The sequence below is a fragment of the Ustilaginoidea virens genome, chromosome 1 (genome assembly GCF_000687475.1).
Source record: "Ustilaginoidea virens chromosome 1, complete sequence".
In the NCBI taxonomy this organism is placed as follows: Eukaryota; Fungi; Ascomycota; class Sordariomycetes; order Hypocreales; family Clavicipitaceae; genus Ustilaginoidea; species Ustilaginoidea virens.
Genome location: NC_057316.1, coordinates 5807850 through 5830984, shown reverse-complemented (window position 1 = coordinate 5830984; position 23135 = coordinate 5807850). Strand labels below are relative to the sequence as shown.

At 54.0% G+C, this 23135-nt stretch overlaps 7 protein-coding genes across 7 annotated transcripts; 2 read left to right on the top strand and 5 right to left on the bottom strand.

Moving 5' to 3' along the window:
- Positions 1 to 452: 452 nt before the first annotated feature.
- On the bottom strand, positions 453 to 7149 carry UV8b_01337 (uncharacterized protein; the record flags this gene model as incomplete). The annotated part of the gene is made up of 5 exons (XM_043138835.1): positions 453 to 585; positions 731 to 3362; positions 3437 to 6790; positions 6868 to 6908; positions 6977 to 7149. 5 exons carry the CDS (start codon positions 7147 to 7149, stop codon positions 453 to 455), a joined length of 6333 nt encoding a protein of 2110 aa, XP_042994769.1.
- Positions 7150 to 12672: 5523 nt separating this feature from the next.
- UV8b_01336 (uncharacterized protein) lies at positions 12673 to 13789 on the top strand (the record flags this gene model as incomplete). The annotated part of the gene is made up of 2 exons (XM_043138834.1): positions 12673 to 12708; positions 12785 to 13789. 2 exons carry the CDS (start codon positions 12673 to 12675, stop codon positions 13787 to 13789), a joined length of 1041 nt encoding a protein of 346 aa, XP_042994768.1.
- A 715-nt stretch (positions 13790 to 14504) lies between these two features.
- UV8b_01335 (uncharacterized protein) lies at positions 14505 to 15381 on the bottom strand (the record flags this gene model as incomplete). Its single annotated transcript, XM_043138833.1, has 3 exons — positions 14505 to 14711; positions 14919 to 15210; positions 15371 to 15381. The coding sequence occupies 3 exons, from the start codon at positions 15379 to 15381 to the stop codon at positions 14505 to 14507; spliced, it is 510 nt and encodes a 169-aa protein (XP_042994767.1).
- A 3537-nt stretch (positions 15382 to 18918) lies between these two features.
- On the bottom strand, positions 18919 to 19455 carry UV8b_01334 (uncharacterized protein; the record flags this gene model as incomplete). Its single annotated transcript, XM_043138832.1, has 3 exons — positions 18919 to 19097; positions 19167 to 19182; positions 19258 to 19455. 3 exons carry the CDS (start codon positions 19453 to 19455, stop codon positions 18919 to 18921), a joined length of 393 nt encoding a protein of 130 aa, XP_042994766.1.
- A 374-nt stretch (positions 19456 to 19829) lies between these two features.
- UV8b_01333 (uncharacterized protein) lies at positions 19830 to 20289 on the top strand (the record flags this gene model as incomplete). The annotated part of the gene is made up of 2 exons (XM_043138831.1): positions 19830 to 19870; positions 20115 to 20289. The coding sequence occupies 2 exons, from the start codon at positions 19830 to 19832 to the stop codon at positions 20287 to 20289; spliced, it is 216 nt and encodes a 71-aa protein (XP_042994765.1).
- Positions 20290 to 20335: 46 nt separating this feature from the next.
- On the bottom strand, positions 20336 to 21028 carry UV8b_01332 (uncharacterized protein; the record flags this gene model as incomplete). The annotated part of the gene is made up of 2 exons (XM_043138830.1): positions 20336 to 20408; positions 20511 to 21028. 2 exons carry the CDS (start codon positions 21026 to 21028, stop codon positions 20336 to 20338), a joined length of 591 nt encoding a protein of 196 aa, XP_042994764.1.
- A 675-nt stretch (positions 21029 to 21703) lies between these two features.
- On the bottom strand, positions 21704 to 23012 carry UV8b_01331 (uncharacterized protein; the record flags this gene model as incomplete). The annotated part of the gene is made up of 2 exons (XM_043138829.1): positions 21704 to 22172; positions 22255 to 23012. 2 exons carry the CDS (start codon positions 23010 to 23012, stop codon positions 21704 to 21706), a joined length of 1227 nt encoding a protein of 408 aa, XP_042994763.1.
- Between the last annotated feature and the right edge of the window lie 123 nt (positions 23013 to 23135).

Sequence of the window (23135 nt, the reverse complement as noted above, 5' to 3'; positions counted from 1 at the left end):
TTGATTGCAGAGACTCTCCAACAAAAAGCCGTCGACCGGCCAAAGGACTGCAAATTGTTTTTATAAATTGTCTACGAGGTATTGACGTGCAGCTGTCATCCAGGCACGTCCAGCTGTCATCCAGGCACGTCCAGCTGTCATCGGCATGTCCAGCTGCTTATCAGCCAGCACGTCCAGCTGTTTATCAGCTGTTTATCGGCACGTCCAGCTGTCATCCCCTACTTTGTCAATCAAAACATCATCATCAATAACAATAACAAACAACACGTCGCAACCCCCTCAACTCATCCTCACCGTCTTAGTGGTATCAAATGCCATCGCAACATTCAACAACCAAACAAAATCCCGACACTCATGATCCCGACGCTCGCGTGTTTTGGTTGCCCCCGTAAAACTCCCCGCAAAACGTAAATGCCATGAATAAATCCCGAAACCAACTACTACTTCTCCGCCTAGGCTGCAGCAACCAGAGACCGAACCTCTTGAGCTGAGCACTTCACGATACCGCCCGTGACTGGAAGATTGGTGCTCTTCTCAAGATATAAATCAACCTCACGTGCAGCCATACGGCCCTCATTGATACCCCTGCAAAAAAATCCATGCATTAGTCAACTTGCCTCTTCACATGCCGAGCCATTGCCGATGCGGACCAGTAAGAGACAAAGAAAAGGAAATAAGAATAGAAAAGGAGAGTCGAAAAAAAAAAAAAAAAAAAAAAAAAAAAACTCACCAGACAATCAGAGACTGTCCGCGGCGGGCGTCACCTGCAGCAAACACCCCCTCCACGTTTGTGCAATACTTGCCCGGCGGAGTCTTGACATTCTTACGGGCATCCTTTTCGATGCCGTCGCCCAGAACACGAGCCTCGGGACCCAGGAAACCCATGGCCAAAAGGACGAGGTCGGCAGGGAAGAACTGCTGCGATCCCTCCACCTTTTTCATGTCCCAGCCACCGCTCGGCGACTTGGTCCACTCCACACGAACCGTGTTGATACCCCTGACCTTGCCACTGCCGTCGTCGACAAACTCCTCCGACATGATGCAGTACTCACGGGGGTCTTTTCCGGTGTGCTGACGGACCTCGGTGTGGCCGTAGTCGACCCGGTAGATTCGGGGCCATTGAGGCCAAGGGTTGTCGCTGGCCCGCTCAGGAGGGGGCTGAGGGAGAAGCTCAAAGTTGGTGACGGACCTGGCACCGTGACGGACCGAGGTGCCGATGCAGTCGTTGCCAGTGTCGCCGCCGCCAATGACAACAACATGCTTGTCCTTGGCGCTGATGTAGGCATTGTCGCCCAGCTCAGAGTCCAGCAGAGACTTGGTATTCTTGTGCAAGAACTCCATGGCGTAGTGGATGCCACTGAGCTCGCGGCCCTTGATGGGTAGGTCGCGAGCAACAGTGGCTCCCGTAGCAATGATGACGGCGTCGTTGCTGGCGCGCAGGTCCGCAAGAGATACATGGCCTTGCTCACCGACGGCAACTCCAGTCCTGAAGTTGACCCCTTCGGCAGCCATGAAGTCGGTGCGGCGCTTGACGATGCGCTTATCGAGCTTCATGTTGGGAATGCCGTACATCAGTAAGCCCCCGAGCCTGTCGGCGCGCTCATAGACAGTAACATTGTGGCCCGCGCGGTTCAGTTGGTCGGCGGCAGCGAGACCAGCAGGACCGGAACCTATAATGGCAATGCTCTTGCCAGTGCGAACCTCGGGGGGTTGGGGAACCATCCATCCCATGTCGAAACCGCGGTCAATGATGGCACATTCGATCGACTTGATGCCAACTGGATCATCGTTGATGCCAAGAACGCATGCTCCTTCGCAAGGCGCGGGGCACACACGACCAGTGAACTCGGGGAAATTGTTCGTCATGAGCAACCGGTTGAGCGCGTCCTTCCACTGGTTCTGGAAGACCAGCTCGTTCCACTTGGGGATGATGTTGGAGATGGGACACCCCGTCTCGGACTGACAGAATGGAACGCCGCAGTCCATGCAACGGGCCGACTGGTATTTGAGCTCATCCTCATCGAGACGGGAGCTGAGCTCGGCCCAGTCCTTGGTGCGGGTGGAGGCGGATCGATACTTCTCGGCGCGACGCGAGTACTTCATGAAACCCTTGGTCTTGTCGAGCACCAGGGCTCTCTTCTTCTCGGCCTTGGAGTCGCCAATGGCCTCTTCCAGATCCTGGAGCTTGGCAGGCTTTTCCTCCTTCTTATGCTTCATCCCGGAGATGACCGGAAGGCTGTATTCCGCACGCTTGGCCTCGGCAGCCTTGGCGGCTTCCTCCTCCAATACGCGCTTGTAGTCGACGGGAAGAACCTTGACGAAGCGGGGGAGGGCACGGTTGAAGTCGACTAGGATGCGGGCTGCCAACTCAGATCCTGTGTAGTGGTGGTGATCCTCAATAAGTCCTCGTACGAACGCAATTTCAGTGGGTTCCGTGATGGGCCCCGTTTCCACCATCTCGTCGTTTAGCTTGGAGAGGAAGTCATTGTGGATATCTAGGACGTAGGCAATACCACCAGACATGCCGGCCGCAAAGTTACGGCCGGTACGTCCCAGAATGACGATGCGCCCACCAGTCATGTACTCACAGCCATGATCGCCGACACCTTCCACAACTGCGGTGGCGCCAGAGTTGCGGACGGCGAAACGCTCGGCTGCGATGCCGCGGAAGAAGCAGGTTCCGGTAGTGGCACCGTACAGACAGACGTTTCCGATCAGTATGTTCTCTTCAGCCTTGAACACGGCCGATCGAGGCGGATAGACAATCAGGCGACCACCAGATAAACCCTTGCCCACGTAATCGTTGGCGTCACCCTCGAGCTCCAAGGTGACGCCAGGCGCGAGAAAGGCACCAAAAGACTGGCCAGCCGAGCCCTTGATGCTGACATGAACAGTGTCCATAGGCAAGCCAGCCTCGCCGTATCTCTTGGAGATCTGGTACGAGAGCGACGTACCCATGGCCCGATCGGTGTTGACAATGTCGCACTCGATCCTCGATGGGAGACCTTTGTCAAGAGTCAGCTCCGCCTCGGAGATGAGTTTGTTGTCTAGGCGAACGTAGAGCTTGTGGTCCTGCTTTCGCACGTTAAAGGTAGCCACACCAGGCCGAAGCTTGTGAGCAGGGGTCAACAGGAGGGACAGGTCAATGTTGGCAGTTTTATGGGTTCGCAGGTCATCTCGCATTCTCAGGAGCTCAACATGGCCAACCATCTCATTGATGGTTCGGAAGCCGAGCTGGGCCATGATGGCGCGAAGCTCATTGGCAACATAGTAGAAGAAGTTGATGACGTGCTCTGGAGTGCCCTGGAACTTCTTTCGCAACTCGGGATCTTGAGTGGCGATGCCGACTGGGCAGGTGTTCACTGTTTTCTTGAATTTAGTTTTTTTTTTTAAGATTCGGGCATGGCTTGCTTCGGGACCGGAAGAAGTGACTTACAATGACACTTTCGCATGAAAATGCAACCCATGGCAATAAGAGGAGCGGTAGCAAAACCCCATTCCTCGGCACCGAGCAAGCAAGCAATGGCGACGTCTCGTCCTGTTCTCAGCTGTCCGTCGGTCTGAACAACAACGCGACCACGGAGATCGTTGAGAACAAGAGTCTGGTGCGTCTCAGCAAGACCCAATTCCCAGGGCAAGCCAGCATACTTGATACCAGTCCATCGTGAGGCACCGGTACCACCATCGTGGCCAGAGATGAGAATATGGTCAGCCTTGGCTTTGGCTACGCCAGAAGCGACAATGCCCACTCCGACTTCGGAAACGAGTTTGACGGAAACTCGGGATCGGGGACTGGAGCATTTCAGGTCGTAAATGAGCTGCTTAAGATCCTCAATCGAGTAAATATCATGGTGAGGCGGTGGGGAGATCAGGCCGACACCAGGGGTTGAATGACGGGTGCGAGCAATGGACTTGGAGACCTTGTGGCCCGGAAGCTCACCGCCCTCACCAGGCTTGGCACCCTGAGCCATCTTGATCTGCAGCTCATCAGAATCAGCGAGGTAGGCTGAGGTGACACCGAAACGACCTGAAGCCACCTGCTTAATAGCAGACCGCATGGTGTCGCCGTTGGGCAAGCGCTCAGACCGCTCAGGATCCTCGCCACCTTCGCCCGTGTTGGACTTGCCGCCGAGCCTGTTCATGGCGACAGCTAGGGTGGAGTGCGACTCCATCGAGATGGAGCCGTAGGACATGGCCCCAGTGCAGAAGCGTCGAACAATCTCCGTCCACGGCTCAACCTGGTCAATGGGCACCGGAGTAGCATCCTCGAAATCGAAGTCCAAAAGGCCACGGAGCGTGCAGTTCTTGATCTGCTCGTACTCTGCCTTGGAGTAGGCTTCGTATGATTTGTCGTTCTTGTTCCGGACAGCGTCTTGAATGTTGGCAATGGCGGCAGGGCTGTTTACGTGAGGCTCGCCGCCATCCCGCCAGTGATATTCGCCAGACTCGGGAAGGGCCTTGATGCCGACGGTGTAACGGGATGGGAATCCTCGTTCGTGGAAACGCAGCGCGTCCTCGGCAATGAGTTCAAAGGTCAATCCCTGAATGCGCGATGCGGTGCCTCTGAAGCAGCGCTCGACCACGGTTTCATCTAGCCCAAGGGCCTCGAAAATCTGGGCGCCTTTGTACGAGGCGAGAGTGGAGATGCCCATCTTGCTCATGACTTTCAAGATGCCACCATCGCAAGAATGGATGTAGTTTCGAATGAGGGCCTCGTCGGACAACTTCTTCTTGATCAGGCGCTCCCGGTTGAGCTTCAGCACGCACTCCATTGCAAGGTAAGGATTGACGGCATCGGCGCCGTAACCGAGGAGCACGCACATATGGTGCACCTCACGGGCTTCCGCCGTCTCAATTACCAGAGCGACCATGGATCGCCATTTATTGCTGACCAAGTGGTGGTGTACCATGCCCGAGGCTAGGGCAGCAGAAACAGCAACACGGTCAGCAGAGGTCTTGCGGTCGGAAAGAACAAGAATACGATCACGGGCTTCAATGGCAGCCGTGGCCTCATTGCAGATTTCGTCGAGGTGGTTGATGTAACCTTGCACACCTTGGGACTTGGGGAAGGTCAAGTCAATAGTTTTTACGGTCCACTCGGGGTAGACGGAGGACATGTTGTTGATGGCATTGAACTCGGGAATAGAGAGGATGGGGCTAGGAAGCATGAGACGTCCGCACTGAGAGGAGTCCATCTCTAGAAGATTGCCTTGGGGACCGACATAGCATTCCAGGGACATGACAATGGATTCTCGAATGGGATCAATTGGCGGGTTGGTGACCTGGGCGAAGAGCTGTCGGAAATAGTCATAGAGAAGACGAGGGGCTTGCGTTAGACATGCCAAAGGAGCATCATTACCCATTGATCCCAAAGCCTCTTTCTCGTCAGCCGCCATAGGAGCGAGCAGCAAGCTGACCTGCTCGTGCGTGTAGCCAAACGACAGCAGGAGAGGATCTTCCTGAAGTGGAGCGGCGTCTGGCTTTGCCTGAAGGTCCATGGTGGTTTCGAGCTTCCCCAGCACCTTTGACATGGTCAACAGCTCCTTGTTCAGCCAAGAGCGGAAGTCGTGACGGTTGGCAACAGCAGTCTTGAGTTCCTTGTCATCGATTATGCGGCCGGCTTTGGTATCAACCAGAAGCATTCTTCCTGGCTGCAGTCGACCCTTTTGGATGACGCTCTCTGGCTCGACTGAAATAGTGCCGACCTCGGAGGCGCAAATGATGCGGTCATCGTCCATGACATAGAACCTACAAGGCCGCAAACCATTTCGGTCGAGATTGGCACCACAGTATCGGCCATCAGCGAATGTGAACAGAGCGGGACCATCCCACGGCTCCATCTGGCATGCTGCCCATTCGTAAAATGCGGCCTTTTTCGGATCCATATGCTCGTTGCCTTGCCAGGCCTCCGGGACCATGAGCATGACAGCTTCCGGTAGGGAGAGCACCCCGTTGATGGTTAAGAGCTCGAGGACATTGTCAAAGGCAGCAGAATCAGAGCCACCGTCTTCGACGATTGGGTACATGAGCTCGAGTTCCTCTTTGAAGATGTCCGAGTTCATGACCCCCTCACGAGCACGCATCCAGTTCTTGTTGCCTCGCAGGGTGTTGATTTCACCATTGTGGGCGGCCCATCGCAGTGGCTGAGCTCTGTCCCACGAGGGAAATGTATTTGTGGAGAACCTGGAGTGAACGAGGGCGAAATGAGCTTCGTAATCGGCATTGACAAGGTCATGGTAGTAGGAGTAGACCTGAACGGGAGACAGTTGACCCTTGTAGACAATGTTCTTGTTGGACAAGGAGCAAAGGTAGAACCAGTTCTTCAGACCAATGGTGTGAGTGGCGCGTTTTCGGAGAACATAGAGCTGTCGCTCAAACAGTCTCTCGTCAAACTTTTCCAGATCGGTCGTTTCCGGGACTGTGCCAGAGCCGTAGGCAGAGGCAAGCACGACAAAAGGCTGAGCAATGATTGGCTCACGCGACTTTGCCGCAGGGCCAAGCAGCGTCGAGTCGACGGGAGGCCTTCGCCATCCCAGGACCCGAAGGCCCAACGACTCGGCAACATCTTCCAGCTGCCTTTGGGACTCCTCAAGAGTCTCTTCGTCGGGCTTGAAAAAAAGGTTCCCCACGGCGTATTGGCCGAGAGGGGGGAGTTTAATGTCCTGCTCCTTCTCGAAATTCTTTACGAAGAATCGATGGGGAATGGATGTCATGACACCAGCGCCGTCACCATCTCGAGCGTCAGATCCCACAGCTCCGCGGTGGGTCATGTTGCAGAGGAGATTGCGAGCTACCGAAAAGCGATCAGATTAATCTAGGCCGGGGAAAACGACAGGGCAAAGCAAGAGTGTGATTGGCAAGACTTACCGTCACTGACGATTTTGTGACTAGGCTTGCCCTTGATGTGGCTGCATCGACGCGTCAGTTTTGCAAAGCGTTGCGAAGGGGGGACCAGTCAGCTGCCACGGTAACTCACCAAGCGAAGCCAACACCACAGGCATCTTTCTCGTACGAAGGGTCATAAAGACCCTGCTTCACCGGCAAGGCACCGGCCCACGAGTCATTGTTCTCCGTCTGATACTCATAGGGATGGTATGCTTCTTGTTCAACTTGAATGTGTCGATCGTCGAATTCTGCTAGCAGGCCCATGCTAGGCGACGCTCGCAGATCCAGATCTTTTTGAATTTCGGGGGCGAGGGTAATCTGCAGGGCAGGATCCGCCGAGACAGGATGCCCGCAGAGCTGCTGTTACTGGTTGTTGTCGAAGGGGTGAGAGCAGCGCCGAAGGCTGCTCTGGAGCAGATCTGTCAGGACGATGGAAGTAAATGGTCAGCATTCGAGGAAGGAAAGAAGAATGATATCAGAAATGAGAAGCACGTGATTAGCAGTAAAACGTAAAACCTGGAATCCGCAGTCGGAGTCGTAGGTTTTGAAGCTCTGCGCTAGGCGATTGCAATCTCAACATCACGCCATTGGCACAGGCGGGCCCATATGGAATCGATGGTGACAAGCGAGGGTGTGGGAGTTGACGGCTGGGTTGGGGGTCCTGGGTGGGATCGGCCACACTGCGGCGGTTCAGTGTAGCCGGCCGGAAAAGGCAGAAGAGAGAAGCGAACAGGCGCGGCGAAGATGATGGCGGCAGCCCTGCTCACATCCAATGATAGGCACGAGGTTTGGCACTGGCGGAGATGGAACTTGGCAAACAACGTGGCCAAACCAGAGGTTGTTGTTGACCAGCATCTCAGCATCTCAGCATCTCAGCATCTCCGCATCTCCGCATCTCCCAGAAGCAGGTAGTCCGCAAAGAGTCGCCTTGTTGACGTGGTGCCCGGAAGGGCGGAGCTAAGGAGGTTCCCGACTCCAGTGTGTTGTTTGTCCATCATGTGGCTCGTAGAATGCGAACTCCTTCTCGCGTGGACACGGGCAACATGTCGATACTCGGTCGCATTTCTCGGAGCTTCCAGTCAAGAGCTTTCGGTGCTTGCCGACAAATCCACCGCCTCCAAAGCCCTTCCTCGTGCCGTACGGGCCGTATTGGTGCTTTCCAGGGTGGCAGCCCACCAATGGGTGCAAGACGTCAGTCAGCATGCAGCCAATGGAATCCCGTTGATTGGCGACGCTGCAGCTGCCAGCCAAGTCCGGTGTCCCTGGGTGTGACTTTTGTTTTTGGTTCTTAAGCGGACCAAGCTCGTTCATTGCCTTCTGCCGATGTCGCCACATCGCTGACCATGATGTGGTGGTAGGAGGTGTCTGCCGTCAGGCCTCGCGTCGAGCTTTCACCACTTTTTTTTTTTTTTTGCGAGCCTGCCCAATTTTTTTTTATTTTTTTCTTCCTTTTTTTTCTGGCTCTTTTTTGGTGACCGTCCTCGTTTCAAGAATGCATCAGCATTTCAAGCTGTTCATCGGATCCACAGACGCTCTTGGCAGCACTTGATCGACGTCGGGAGCTGTGAACATTCATCTCGGCGGCGGCTTCACCACTCGATGGGCCCAGTCACCACCCAGCCAGCGTCTTCCATTTCCGAACGAACGATAGTCGAGTTTGGCACTGAACCCCCCCCCCTTCCCCCCCGCTCCCTTCCCCCAGGGTCGGGAACGCCAACGCCACCTGTATTTGCCTTGCCTGGTGGTCGACGTCCGAGGGCGAAACAGAAGAAATAGCATTAAACGGAAACAGCGCTTTCATTCAACTTACCGGTGAGATTGGAGAGTTTTCTCGATCTGATGGAGCAATCTTAAAGGAGGGGTGTTTGAAGGGCAGCTCGCTACACTCAAAACGGCGTCAAGAGGAGCAGAAATTCAAAGAGGGGGAAACTTTGCAAAGGGTGACGGGGGAAGGGAAGGGCAGAGGCCATGCTTTTATCTGTGCCATGGGGAATTTTTCTCCGGCGTCGCCCTCCACCTCCACCAAGCAGCCAAAAGTTAGTTCCAAGGGACGCCAAGTAAGTCTCGGCGCATGCAACGGAGTTCTACATTCGGCCTGGTAGGCAGGACAAGAGGATCCAAGGAGGATGTTTGTTCCCCCACTAGCGGCTATTTGGGTTACCGGGGGCTTGTTTAGCTGAGCCTGCGAGCGACAAGGTGGGGCTCGCTGGGTACATCTGTACCTACGTGTACTGTATGTTGTCTGCTGTTGTCTCGCATCCGTCTGGCGCCATCCACGGACGAAGGCCTCTCTCTACGGAGTACGTCTACGGAGTACATACATATTATTATGGTTTCGTCTCTTGGGTTATCTGGCCGGTGAATAGCTCCGGGGAATTTCGGCAAAAAGAATCAGAGCTGCATAGTCCAGAATACAGCCAGGCCCCAGTGAATCTCTTTGGATAGAGCTGTGCGGCCTGGACTTGCTGCTGGCCCTGCCCTTGTCAATTGCCAGGCCTGGCTGGCCCCTGGCTTATGCGGCGAGGGTCCGACATGGTGAGTGATGAAGAAGCGGCGCGTTCGGACCGGAAAAGGCTCCAGCCAGCGACTTAACAAACCTGACGAACCAGGACAGCACGGCCCTCCAGCAGTCTCCGCGGCGTGGCGAGCACATGTCAAAGGACGAATTATGAGGGGTCTCTCTGTGCGGAGTTAGGCTGGCCCGGATGCCCCCCCCCCCCCCCTCCTCCCTCCCCACCCCCCAGGTCTTGCTGCCTTTGCAGCTCCGATGCCGCTTGTCACGACGTGCCAGCTCACACACCCTTAGCTCGCCTACGACACACCCGACACACCCATTCGGCGGCACAGATTGTTTGAGGCTTCTAACCGCCTGTGCCACTGCTATTCGGAACGATGCAGGCCAAGGATTGCTTCCGGATTTTACTTCGTCTTGTACTCCGCAGTCTGTTTGCTTTCTGTTTCATTTCAGGAAAGTCGCGTCGAGACAGGAGCCAGGGCCAGTGACAGACGTCCGGTCCCAATCGGGTCCGGATTGCGGGTAGTAAGCTCTGTGCTACGCTCTGGATTTCGCGGGGGAATGGTGCGAGAGCGGGAGCAAAAAAACGACATCACCACCCCAGCTTACTCACTCTCGCTACTGTCAAATACGTTCCCAGCCTTTGTAGTAAAATAGCCGCCAGGCCGCTCTCCACAACTTGTCGCATCTATATGGATGGATATCTTGGACCTGATAGCTCATGGTGGTTTAGGTGAGAATGAGATTTGCTACAACTTTCTTGTAAGAGAAACCTGGCCTAGAGTCTCCGAATGCGGGACAAGTTTCCCCACAATGAGCTCCGAAAGATGGCAGCCAAGGCGTACTTGTGTGGAGCTTCAGATTAAAATCCAGTCCCGGAAGCTAAGCTGTGGCGCCAATCACATGCCGGAGTTTGTCAGCCAGCACTGCCGATGTCGCGCTGGAACCTTGTCTTTCCTCTTTTTTTTTTTGCTTTTTTTTTTTTTTTTTTTTGGTGGCCGAGGGCAAGCAGGCAGGGGGCCCCTTGCAACAATGTCGTCAGAGATGCGGTGCGGGGTGGGTGTCCCCAACTCAACTAGATAAGCTCAAGCTAAACACATTGTGGGCAAGACGTACCAACTGGCTGGTCTGCTCTGTAATGGTTCATCGCAGCTTCCATCAGCTCCAGTCTCTTCGTGTCCCCCCAATGTGCTCCGTAAACTACCTGCAGTTGTCACCGGGTGAGTACGGAGTACTCAGGCCTCGCGCAAAATGCGAGGATAAATATCACAGGTTTCAGCCTTTAATTATTTGTGTGCATTATTAATCTCGCTCTAGCCCGCACAAGTACATGGGGATGATTTCGGCCAATACGACGCGCTTGGGGGGACCCGGGGGGGAACGTGTAAGGCCGTGTATGTGCATTGCCCCAGCGGGGCAAGCAAGCAAGGGTCTGGTTGGTTACAGACAAAGGTCTGCTGCTGCCCATCAGAGGCAAACATCATTCGAGTACGAGTACGGGGCACAGGGCACAGGGCACAGGGCACAGGGCACAGGGCACAGGGCACAGGGCACAGGGCACAGGGCACAGGGCACGGAGCACGGAGGACGGAGCACGGAGCACCGAGTTATTGCTCGAGAGGGACACAAGACAGACAGCCAGCCAGCCAGTCATACTTTTGTAGGGTGCCACATCTGCTCTTATCTACGTCCGTACCCAGGTAGCCAGCGTGACGACTGGACTGGGTTGAAAGTTGCTGCCACGTCAACCAGCAATAAGCTTTGGTTCGCTAGGGCACCAGCAGGAAAGGGGTTCGCCGCGCCGAGAGAGATGTTAGCAACCTCCCTACCTACTACGTACCTCCTACATGTGGCGGTACGGAGTAGGTGGACGGTGGACCAGGCAGTTTGCTGGATTAGTCGGAGAGCCCCCGGCACTGCATGCAACGTTCGAACTGCTGCTCGAAATAGTCGAGAGTCGAAACTACCAGCTTCGAGTGGTGGGAAAACCAGGGTTCATGCCGCGGTTCGATGGTTGCACGAAAACCCTTCCTCTTCACGACACGACGTACCGAGAACTTTAGGTAGGGGAAGTTATAAATCAGATCGATTGACACGGATGGCCGAGATCGGCTGCCTGTCGTTGACATTGCCAAAAGTCTGGTTGCAACAAACGAATCAGCACCCCCCGCTCTCCCTCCCTCCTTCCCTCCACGGCTTGATAACCTCCGAGAACGTCAGGCAACCTCACGCAACTTCCGTTGTTGCAAGAAGTTACCTCTTCAATGGTGGCGAATCAGCGGTTGCCTTTCAAGCCTTATTGATTGCCCCAGCCTTCTGTCAGCTTGGTCGAGCTGGTTTGGTTTGTCAATGCGCAAATAAGGCTTGCAGCTGGTGGGCCGACAGCCCCGGGGCAGAGGGCTGCTGGACCTCCTAATGAGGTATGTCTAATGTCAGCCTGTACCTCCTCCCTGACGGCTTCGCCCGTGCCTGCCTAACGTACGACATCTCGACATCTCGGTAAGGAACAGAAAAGGCTGCCCGCTGCCGCTCGATGCGCTGCCAATGAACAGTGTCCCCACCAAACAAAATGTTCGGACACGTCAACTTGTCTAGCGGACGAGCCAAACCGCCTTGTAAGTCATGATGTACGGGTACTTTTGCTACTACACTATTTCTTTATCTGCTGATATACCTTTTAATATACGGCTTTATATTGGCTTAAACCCTTGTCTACATAGTACAAAAGCTGCACCTTAGGACCTTTAAAGGGATATATAATATGTCGAAACCCACAGAGGGAGCGGGGATATTCAGCGCATCGGCCGATGGTTGGGGCCCACTGCCAGTGCTTCTCCCTCCGTCCGGATGTGGCGCAAGCTGGTTGAGAACAGACAGTGATGAGAGCGGGGTACTAAACCGAAGTACGGAGTACGGAGTAGCCAGGTTGATGGTTAACTTGGACGGCCCTTGTCACGGTGCAACGTGCAACGATGCAACAGTGGCATGTAAAAGGCTTGATCTGCCCATGGTCACGTGATAGCATGTGACAAGGCAACCTTCCGATCGCTTGGGATTCGGCTGGGGCGGCTGGGTGGCTTGAGCCTTGCGGGACGCAGCCAACCAGACAGACACCTTATCTGTATCTCTGTTTATCAACAACCTCGCAGGATTTCAGAGCTTTGCATCTTCCTACTCGTGTCCCTAGTCCAGAAGCTCCGAGAACTCTGCCAGGTGTTGGTTAGACATTTGGCGTCGCGTCAAACGCCGTGTTTGATCCCTTTCCTGCAGCCATGCTGGCGACTCTTCCGGATTTTACCCCCCGGGATGTAAGTTAAGCCCAGCCCAGACGTGAAATCAACACTTCTTCCGAGAACCTCGACTAACAGCTCCCCTGCGAACAAGTCGCACTCGCTCTGGTACACGACATCGAGAAGCACGTCGCAACCCCACGAACCGCACGACACGCATCATGGCGACCCCTCAAATCACAACCACGGACCAGGCAACCCTCGATCCCGCGGCCATGTTGTGGAGCGGACCGCCCTCGCTCTGCTCGCGGCTGACGAGCAATACATGCATCGGCGCCGGGTCAATGTTCAGAATTTCGGAAGCAGCTGGCTGCGCCCACTAGGCATACCCAAGACGCTGCACCAGATGCGGGAGGAAAAGCGCGAGCAAGAAGAGCACCAGGAGGCTCTCCGACGGGAGCAGCTCGCCCAAGAACTAGCCGAGGCAGAAGGAGCAGGCATGCCGGAGGAGGGCATGATGGACGACGTGCAACTTGACGGCGCGCAAGACCTCGACGACGAAATACCCGACGCGGATGCCGACGACCCTTTCGCCATGGGGGATGGGTCCGATGAAGAAGCCGACGAGGAGCAGGCCTCGCCGGGAGACGGTTCCGAATTCGACCACGAGGTGCTCCGCCAAGAGCGGCAAAACGACCTCATGGCTGCGCGGATGCGGATGACGGACGACGCGTTCAGGGAAGCTCTGGTCCGAGGAGACCCCGACGTCGACGAAATGTACGGTGGCGAGGAGGAGATTGAAGAGGAGCACCAAGGCCACATGCTCGATGAGGACGACTTTGCTCACGGCGGCTTGGACAACGGGCTGGACATGGATGCCAATCTGGACGACGACGTTCCCGAGGCAGAGAGTGGATTATACGAGCATACCGATTCGGAAGCGGAACTGAGCAGCAGCCAGGACGGCGGGGACGATGGCCATGACGATCAGGACGCAGGATTTGTCCGCAGAGCAGCGGATCTGGGTCCCCCGCAAAGTCCTATCCTGCGCGTGAGAAGAGTGTCGGGTCCGAGGGACAGTCTGGACCTGAGCACCCTGCTGAGTCATGATGAGAGCAGCTTTATGGACAGTAGTCCTGCGCAGAGGAAGGCACGATGAAGCCAGGGGCATGACCATGATTCCCCGCTGCGTGTACATAACGTTACCCACGAATCGAGACGAAGAGATTAGATCATTTGCATGACTTGTCCTTGCATGGCTGGTCCGACAGCACATGGGGCGGTTGCCTCACCTGCGAGAACAGGAAACAGCAAGGTAAAGCCAGGCCGACACGAGAAACCTTGCCTAAACCTTGGCCAAGTGAATCTGGCTATGACATGGTCATGGCTGTGCAAAGTTGCTGGCTTATGCAGCGTCGTGTTGCTTTATTGACACTGAAATGCATCTACGACCAAGCTGTCACTTTAACCTAAACTGCCTACAAAGATCAGTCCATATTCCCCACCACCGGGGAAAAAAAGGGAAAGAAGGGGAAAAGGAGAAAGGGAGAAAAGGAAAAATGAAAAAGACTAAAAGAATTGGATCTGGACATTCATAAATATTAAGCAAAACTGCTCTACACCCGGGTCGCTTCAACATTGGAACACAGCCCTCGAATTGATTTGAATGAAAAAAAAAGTACCAAATCACCATGTGCTAACAACTCCAGCCCAGAACGCCAGCCGCGAATGCAACATCTTTTTTTGAAACACGTCAAACTTGTTGGTGACAACCCGTTTATGGCCACCTCGTTGTAAGAGTCGCGTGTACTTTTCTTACAACCTGGACAGCGATTGTCCCACGTGTTTTTGTGTCTTTTTCCATTTGCTTTTATTTAAAAAAGCCACACGTAGAAGAACAGCATCCCAACGGCAGCAAAAAAGAGCAACCAAACTTTCCAGCCAACGCCTGTGCGCTCAGCCATGAGTAGCATGCGGTTCATGGTGCCCCTGAGCCGCAGCCTTGTCGAGTCGAATGAGTCGTTCATCTTTTCGGCTAGCGCGGATGAGTCGCGGATTTCGTCGCCGATGGCAACAGTCATCTGTAATTATGACATGAGCTTCCACATGTTATTGAACTGCAGCCCCCTTTTTTTGCTTCATCATCGTTCCCTCAAGATACCTTTCCATTTTTTTTTTTTTTTTGCAAAGAGAAGAAATGAAGAAAAGAAAATGAAAAGGGAGGGGGGGAAAGATGAAAGAAGGGGGGGGAAGATGCAGAAAGGGGGACCTGGAGGGAATTCGCCTACATCTTTCAACGTCCTGACCTTGCCCAGAATCCCTGCAACTTGGGCATCGTTTTGGCTCTCCAGCTCATTCAGCACCGCATCGCTATATTGGCCCTTCTTGTTGGGCGTCGCGCTCCGGTACGAGTGTCGCTCGACGCCGTAGCCGCCGTTGGCGGCATATCCATAGCCGTATCCGCCGTTGGCGTTGGCGTTGACGCTCGGGCTGGGACCTCGTTGCGGGGTGCTTTCGCCGGGGTAGCCGTCGAAGAGGGCGGAGCGAGAGTCGCGCTGGTGTAGCGATGAGGCGCTGAACCTGATGTTGAGCAAGACGCGGAACTGTCAGCTGAGATGAGCCCAAAGGCCGAGTCTGCTCCGTTGGGTGCTTTGTCCCAGGTTTGACCTCGGCTCCGGCGGGTCCTGCCTCGACCTCGAGAATGAAAGGGGACGGCGATCCGCCGCTTCTCACGACTTACCTTTGCGACATGCTCGAGACCGTCGTAGTCTCTCTTGGTGGTACGGGGAGGCGTCACGTCAAAGGCGAAATAGAAGCGATGGTGGGTTGGAGGAGAAGTCACGTTGTTGGAAACGAGAGATGTGCTTGCTTACCTAAGCAAGGTATTCATCAAAATGGGGGCCGGTTCGTTCTTTGCGAGGTACCTAACGGAGTACGGAGTACAGAAGCACGGGTGTGCCGTGTACGGAGTACTCAGTACGGTAAAAAAGCAAAAATTGATGGCTGGGGCTGGTTGCCGATATGGGAACTTTGCTATGCTCCCTCCTTTTCATCCGACCCCCCCATAATAACTGGCTATATCATTAACATAATTGGTTCATTGGAGATAAGCGGCGCAGGTCACTTTATACTTAAAGATATATATAAAAGTACTCTTCTTTTTCTACTAGGTTCCTAGATACCTTAGGTACCTTACCTAAGGTCGGCAGGGGTACCTAGTAAAATAGTAAAAGAAGTCACGTTATACAGAAATTATCTCGAGGTACTTTCTCTACCTCTAGTACCTACCTCCTAGGTAGGTACCTAGAGACTTAGTAAAAAGTGGGAAAGTCGCCTTACATAGAATTATATATGAAATAGTACTTATAATCTGGTCGGTTGACATCTGGTAGTCTCGAACTTTGCGGGCCCTGCCCTGTTCTTGGCCCCCAGCAGCTTCAACAGGGCTGGGGAACGCCACTGAGGGGATTGGCTTGGGTTCTCTGCACTTTGGTTGGTACAACACTACGGAGTACGCACTTGGTACACTAATGTAGGACCGACCGGGAACGGGGTGAAACTGAGCGGCGTACGGAGTAGCTAGGGTCGACCTTCAGGTTACGAGTCGGACAGATATCGCGGCAACGATTCCGCAGCGAACTGTTATTTGCCTCGCAGATGCTGTTTCTGTACGGAGTAGTCCGTAGTCGAAGGGCCAAGTATCCACTTCGGGTTGGCATAGGGCTCGGCTAGTCGGCCACGGAAATAACCTGACTCTTTCGGCCACGGAAATAAAGTTTCGCTTCAAATGTTGGCATGAGGCGACTTAGAGTTTGCGCTTTGTCAGACGCCTTTGCTTCTTCCGCAGCAATAAGGATGACTTTCCTTCTTCCGCAGCAATGAGCATACGTAAGCAACGACACGGATCAGCGGTGTCGTTACGATTCAGCCGATAGCCGACCACCGGCGGGTCGTACTTTCACCGGCGGTATTTCCGACTACTCGCTGCTGATCTTGACGGATGATGATGGTGATGCCGACGGTCTTATTCCCAGAGCAGCCTCGCGCCACATGAAATATACTCTGGCTGAAACGAAAAAAAAAGAAAAGAAAAAAAAAAAGACAGAGAGAGCGGGGCAGGGAGAAGGTTTCTCTAGTTTTCTGGAAAACAAGAGCAGGGGAAGAACAAGAACAAGAACAAGAAGAAGCAACGTTTCGCAAAGAGGCTGAAGCACCTCCTTTGCCATGACTCGAGTCCATTGGCAGCAGCTCGGCTCACTCGACCCTTGGCCATCACGATCCAAAGAGCGAGCTTGGATACAGCAGGTGGTGGGCAAACAGAACAAATACCCCATGTGTCCTCCTACCGGTATCCTGAGAGCTGGCCTCTCGAACCATCCTCGCTTCGCCAGAAACTAGCTGCAACCATGTTTCTCCCCCTCTCCCTGCTGTCCCTGGCGGCATGTATTCAAGGCTCTGCCATGAGGGCGTCACCGCGTGCAGCGGGTCAGAATGTGCCTTCTGGCCAAGACGTCACCGCCTTCATCGCGCAACTGCGACAGTCAATCTCTCTGGATGCGCAAAACCCGCCCTGGACAGAATATCAAGCAACGAGCAACGATTTCACCTTCTGCTCGGAATGGCGCTGTGACGAATTCCACCAATGGAATCGCACCGCGCTCAATTCTATTAATTCAGTCGATATCCACTATATGTCCCATTATAACAATGAAATCTTGAATCAACATGCTTCAGAAAGAATTGTCGAAACCTATAGCTCGACATCTGTTTCCGTCTCTCCGAATCCAGGCTGGCTCATCAAGGCTACGTTTGATTCTGGAACGAAGAAGGCCCAGGTAGCATACAGCCCTTATACCGTGCCTGGCAAGGTCGTCAGCTCATCTTCTCCCGATGCGCCTGATACTATGGTGTGCCCAGCTGGGTACGGATGCTATATCAAAACCCTTACCTTCTATTTTATAGTCCAGGGCGTGTGCCGCATAGAGCCGCATCTCAAGTGCCTCGGGACTTACAAGGTCTGCGACTGGTCTTTCCAGCCTTGCCAGTTTTTCCAGTTCTTTTACAATGACTACTGCACCAGGGCTCCTGATACTGTGCCCTGTACTATCCAGGTCCCCTTGAATGATCCGCAAGGGCGGCCAGTTACTATGAAGCTTGGAGCTATGAACAAGTTGAGCGATGGCTACGAATAGTTTTCCGTTGGGTTGGCGACTCGCGGGCACGGCCGCGCGCAAGTGGTGCTTCTTCTCTCTATTCATCTGATTATTGTTATACCTGAACTGGCATCACAAGCCACCCATTCGGGGGTTGTTGCTGAACGGGATGGGTGGAAGAGGAAGCCTTCAAAATGTACAGTCTTGACATCAGTTGCAGCCGTTTGACACTGTTGTTTCGTCATCTTGGGCAATATCGCGCGGGTTGGATTTTTTTTTTTTCTCAACGGCTCTCGCTGATTCCACCGGTGACGATGCCGCCAGCGTTCATCCCGCTGATGCTGTTGCCGCTGGCCGGTGCTACGTTGATGAGCAATTCACTTCCACCTCTAGGGAGGGGGCACCTATTAGGTACTGTAGCTTGAACTCGTATGACGTAGCACGCATCGTTTTCCGCGCAACAACACGCACTGGTTCTCGGTAGCTTTAAAAAAAAAATAAAAATAAAAATAAAAATAAAAATAAAAATGAAAAAAAAACCGAAGACGACTCTTTGATCTATTTCCTGTAGAATCAGTCCGTGGGATGCACTACTTGCAAAGCACCATCATCTTATCTGCTGGCACGACAAATTCCAATGGGCTGATGACAACCACCATCACATCACGCACGCCCGAGACGATCTCGCCTGGCTCCCATTCCGAGCAGTTGCAGATCCCGGCGGAGAGTGCAATTTGCCAATACGGACAAGAGGGCCAGCCATCTGTCTTCTGGTCCATGACTATGCATATACACACAAGGCAACGCCACAGCCAGCGCGCAAACCCGAGGCCGGCCCATCCGGCCAAAAGCTGAAGCATCGCTAGTGGAAAAGCCGCGGCAGGCGGTTTCAACTCCCTCGAGCTCTTGAGTCCTGAGACCCGTGCCAATCGGTGCCGTTTTCGTTTTTTTTTTTTCCGTCCTTTTTCCCCTCTCTAACAAGACCCCACAGCTGAAGAGGGAGCGTCGCGTTTTATCAGCTCTCCAACCCCCCCTCTTCCCCTCTCTCCCCTCCCAAAACATAAAAAGGAAAAGAAAAAAAAAAAAAAAACACATAGCTCACAGCCCCCAGTTCGCCGAAACTCAGACACCAAGCCTAATCAGCCATCTCCGCATCCTCGGAAGGGGGCTCAAAGTCTTCGTCGTCTTCGTCGTCCTCGTCAGCCGGGAGACTCTCAGCTGCCTTGGCGAAGTCGATGGTGGTGCCACGCGTGCGACGACCCCCGTCGACAATGTTGTCCAGGTCAATCTCTTCCAGACCGTCCTCCTCGTCAACTGCGGTTTCTCAAGTCAGTCAAGGGATGCAGAATGAGCATGGTCCTATCAGGTAGCCGCGATGCTTACTACCGGCCTGGGCATTCTGCAAAAACACCATGTGTTAGTCGCCGGGAAAAGCAGGCAGTGACGACAGTTCACTTTGAGTGCATGACATTACATCGTCTTCATCGTCTTCGTCATCATCATCGTCTTCGTCTTCGTCAACAACATCGTCCTCCCCATCTTCATCCATGGCAGCATCCTCGCGGTGAGAAGCTGGCTCAGCAGCCTTGCCCTTGCCCTTGCCTTTGCTTTCAGCAAAGCCAGTTTCCTCGGAGGAGGAGTGGGCGGGGACCGAAGCGCCGTTCTCAGCCATCTTGATTCAAGCTTCTCAGTAAGGGAGGAGGGCTGTTTTCCCAAAGTCACTGGGGCGGCCAGACAGAGTCAATTGTCAATTGGTGGGGAAAAGAGTGATGTCGGGTGAAGGCGCGTTTGCTGGCATGAGATGGATGTGCTGCACGGCGCCCGCAGTCCGTTTTTAAACCAACCAGTTCGCTCGCCAGCCCTCGTTGACAATGAGATTGAGCAACAGCAACTGGGCCTTGAGCTTGGCAACGGCGCTAGTCGATATTGGGCTAGCGGCGTCACGAGCAACTGGGACCCATCACGTGAGCCGCCGGGGGCATCAGACCATCTGACAATGTTCAAACCACCAGACGGATTTTTCCCTCTCCCAAGTTTCCTGCCACGATGGTTGCGTCGGGATGTAACTCGTCAGCTAACATGCCCAGGTACGCCCGCAGATGAACCATGTCTGCATGCGTGTCGGAAACCGAAATGAAAATAAGCTGCTTGTGTTCCGAGTATGACTTTCCAGATTCTATGGGAATTCAACTTTCCTGTGCCTGCGAATCGAACCCGAGGAACAGGCATGACATGACCATCACACGCTTGCTTCTCACCAAAGGCATTTGAAAGTTTAAGGAGAATGAGACGGGAGACCGAGACGACAAGTCATGACTCATGACCATGCAGTGACCCTTCAAAGACCGTCCTGCCCTTGCTTCTGGTTTCTGTCGTTTTACAGGAGAAGACGGGCTTCAAGACTGTTCATGTCGCCATCGATCAGCCAATAGTCGAGAAACACCCAAACATTGCATTTTCGTTTCAGGGCAACGTCAGGGGACTGCGGAAGGAAACACGCATGTAGGGATGCCAAGTTCCAGCCAGAGAGTCTCTCTCGCGCTATGCTGCTGCTATTTTCCTTGTTCTACACCACCACCACCACTAAGCGCAATGAACACGGCAATGCCAATCATCCACCAGTATCTATCACAAGTTAGCACAAGCTCCTCGTCGTAGCCCCCTCAACATCACACTCGCCGCCCATGTCAATCATGGCCATCCCGTTATCAGAAAGACAAGACTTACTTTTGCAAAAACGTCTTCTCCTCCTCCTCCACAGCCTTTTTCCCCTCCGCCAACACAACCGGCTTATTCAATATTGGCTGAGCGCCTTGTCCCTCTGTCAAAACAACCACTTTTGGACCAAAATCTCTCGTGTGGCCGGCATCGATCCGCACGCCTTTGATCGACGCACTGAGAACGTCACCCTTGCTGTCCACATTCACCACGATTACAGGCGAGTACCCCTTGGCAAAGTTCTCCGTTGACGCGACCGTTGTTCCCGATGCCCAGGACTTGGTTTTCAAGTCGTAGACGCCGACGCGGATGAGGTCAGATGAATCGGGAATTTCAGGGGCGTCGTACGAGACGACGGATGAGGATGCCAATGCGGCCAGATCGTAGATTATCCCGGCGAGGGGGAGGGGCGGGTGGGAGGACGAAGAGGAGGAGGAGATGGGCTGGACGAAGATCTCGACAGATTGCGGCGCGGCGTGGACGGTGAGAGCGGCACCTAGGACCGAGAGGAGAGCGGCGGCGCGCATCGTGGAGGAGGAGGTAGCGCCGTGTCCTTCTGAAATGGCACGCTCGTAAGCTCTGACTTGTGGTGATGCAACTTGAGCCGGTCGGCGAACTTGGCGCCAAAGCTCGAGCTGCAAGTGCACGTGAACGTGCACGTGCACTTCTTGGTGATGGTGGGGTCTTGATTAGACGTATCGATACTGTAGTATGAAAGAACTTGTGAGCAACGCCAGACAAGCCGTCACCTTGAAAGACAAAGGGAGTCAGGCGCAAATACACCCCATGCTGGGTTTCTTTGGAAACATCAAAGTCGCCGTAAAGTCGCACATATACCTACGTGTCTCCTTCTCAGTTCTCTTGGCTGGCTTGCGACATGTGAAAAACACGAATGCGTAGCGAAAAAGCCCAAGTTGAGCTGTTGTCAACACTCATGCGTAACCAACCCGACGCCAAAGATAAAGAGTCAGTGCCACCAAATGTACTGAATGCATGCCTTTAATGTCAAAATCCCATGCAAATCCCACTTTAGAAGACAAGATGTAAAGCACTGCAAAGGGACAAGTGAAGAAAAAAAAAAGAAGAAAGAAAAAGAAAAGAAAAACATGAAATGTGTGTGTGTATATATACATATATATGAATATTGCAAGTTCTCGTCAATCGTTGTCTCGCTTTCCCAAACTCATACGTCTCTTTGGTCGTCAATGTTTCTGCTGCTGCAGTATGTCGTCATCGTCGGCATCATCGGCAACTTCGTCTCCATCATCTTCCAAAGTTTCATCCGACGAACCTTCGGGTTCGAGTGCATACTGTGAGGTTCGTTCCACCAACCCTCGATAGTAGGCAACGAGCACCTCTGGATTCGGTACAATCTTCCAGTCCACTCGATAGAGAAACTCCAGCTCCAGTAATTTCAGCTCGGCAACTCGAACACCACCAACTCTTGCATAGGTGGTGTTATTCCAGAATGAATCGGATAGACCTTTGGCTGCGACGGTAGCGGCCGTGATTAGGAATCGATGAACAGTCAGAGTGTTGATGGTGAACTCGGGATACAGGGCGCATAGACGGTCAATGTAGTAGACCATGGCAAGAAGTAACGGTGGTGTAAGCGTGGCGTGCCTAGCCAAGCGGTGCAAATAATCCTGCACGGAGATTCCAGGTGCGGTTCTGGAGCCTCGGTTTAGAAAGGGGTGGAAACAGGGCATACTCTGATAGTTGGCATTCTTCCTGCTACTCGGGTATTGCTCACCTGGAATGGAATCGCGTTAATCCACCGCTAGATATTCTGATGGCGTCATTCGTAGCGATCAGCTCGGCCAACATGTGAGCGATGAGTTCGACGACATCCTCCACTGCACAAAGTTCATACTGCTGCGGCAGAATCTTTGGCGGCTCTTGATCCTTCCTGGGTCGCTTTGGTGCGGTGGAGGCGGGTGGTGAAGTGGGCATCCCACGTGCTTCGCCTCCCCGACGCGTTAACGGGTCGTTCCTCTCGCCCGAGCAGACTCTGCGCTTGTTTGGCGACAGCACTTTGTGCGCTTCCCCATGCGGTGAAGTCGTCGATGGCGGTTGCGTTGGCGAGGTGCCATTGGTGGAGGGTGAGGCTACTGGAGGACGTTGAGTTGAGACGTGGTGCGGGCGAGGCGATGGAGAGGTCCCAGACGTGTTTAGCCGAGTTGCTGCAACGCCGTGCTGCCGAGCGGCATTGGTCGAGGCGTTGTGAGGCTTTGCGCGATGGGGGCGCTGGGGGGTGTTGCAGGCGGTATCTGTTGAAGCGGCAGACGGCGAGGCGCGAGGGTGTGTTGCCTCGGCTGCCTCGGCTGCCTTTGCCGCCTTTGCTGACGCTGCCGCTGACGTTGCCGATGCTGCTGCTGCTGATGATGCTGCTGACGGTTGGTGGTGGCATTCGGAGAGCTGGGGGGCGGACCGGGATGCCGCGTGGGTGTTGCGAAAGCTGCTGGGCGATCCATTCGCAGAGCCGGCAAGAACGGGAGACGTCTCCAACATGATGATGGATGGCGCATCGTTCGCAACGGACGACGAAGAAGACGGAAAGAGCGCTGCTGTTGCGCAGCACCAAGCAGACACCCTCGACCGTGTCCACGTTACGGATCGACAACAGCACCAGCG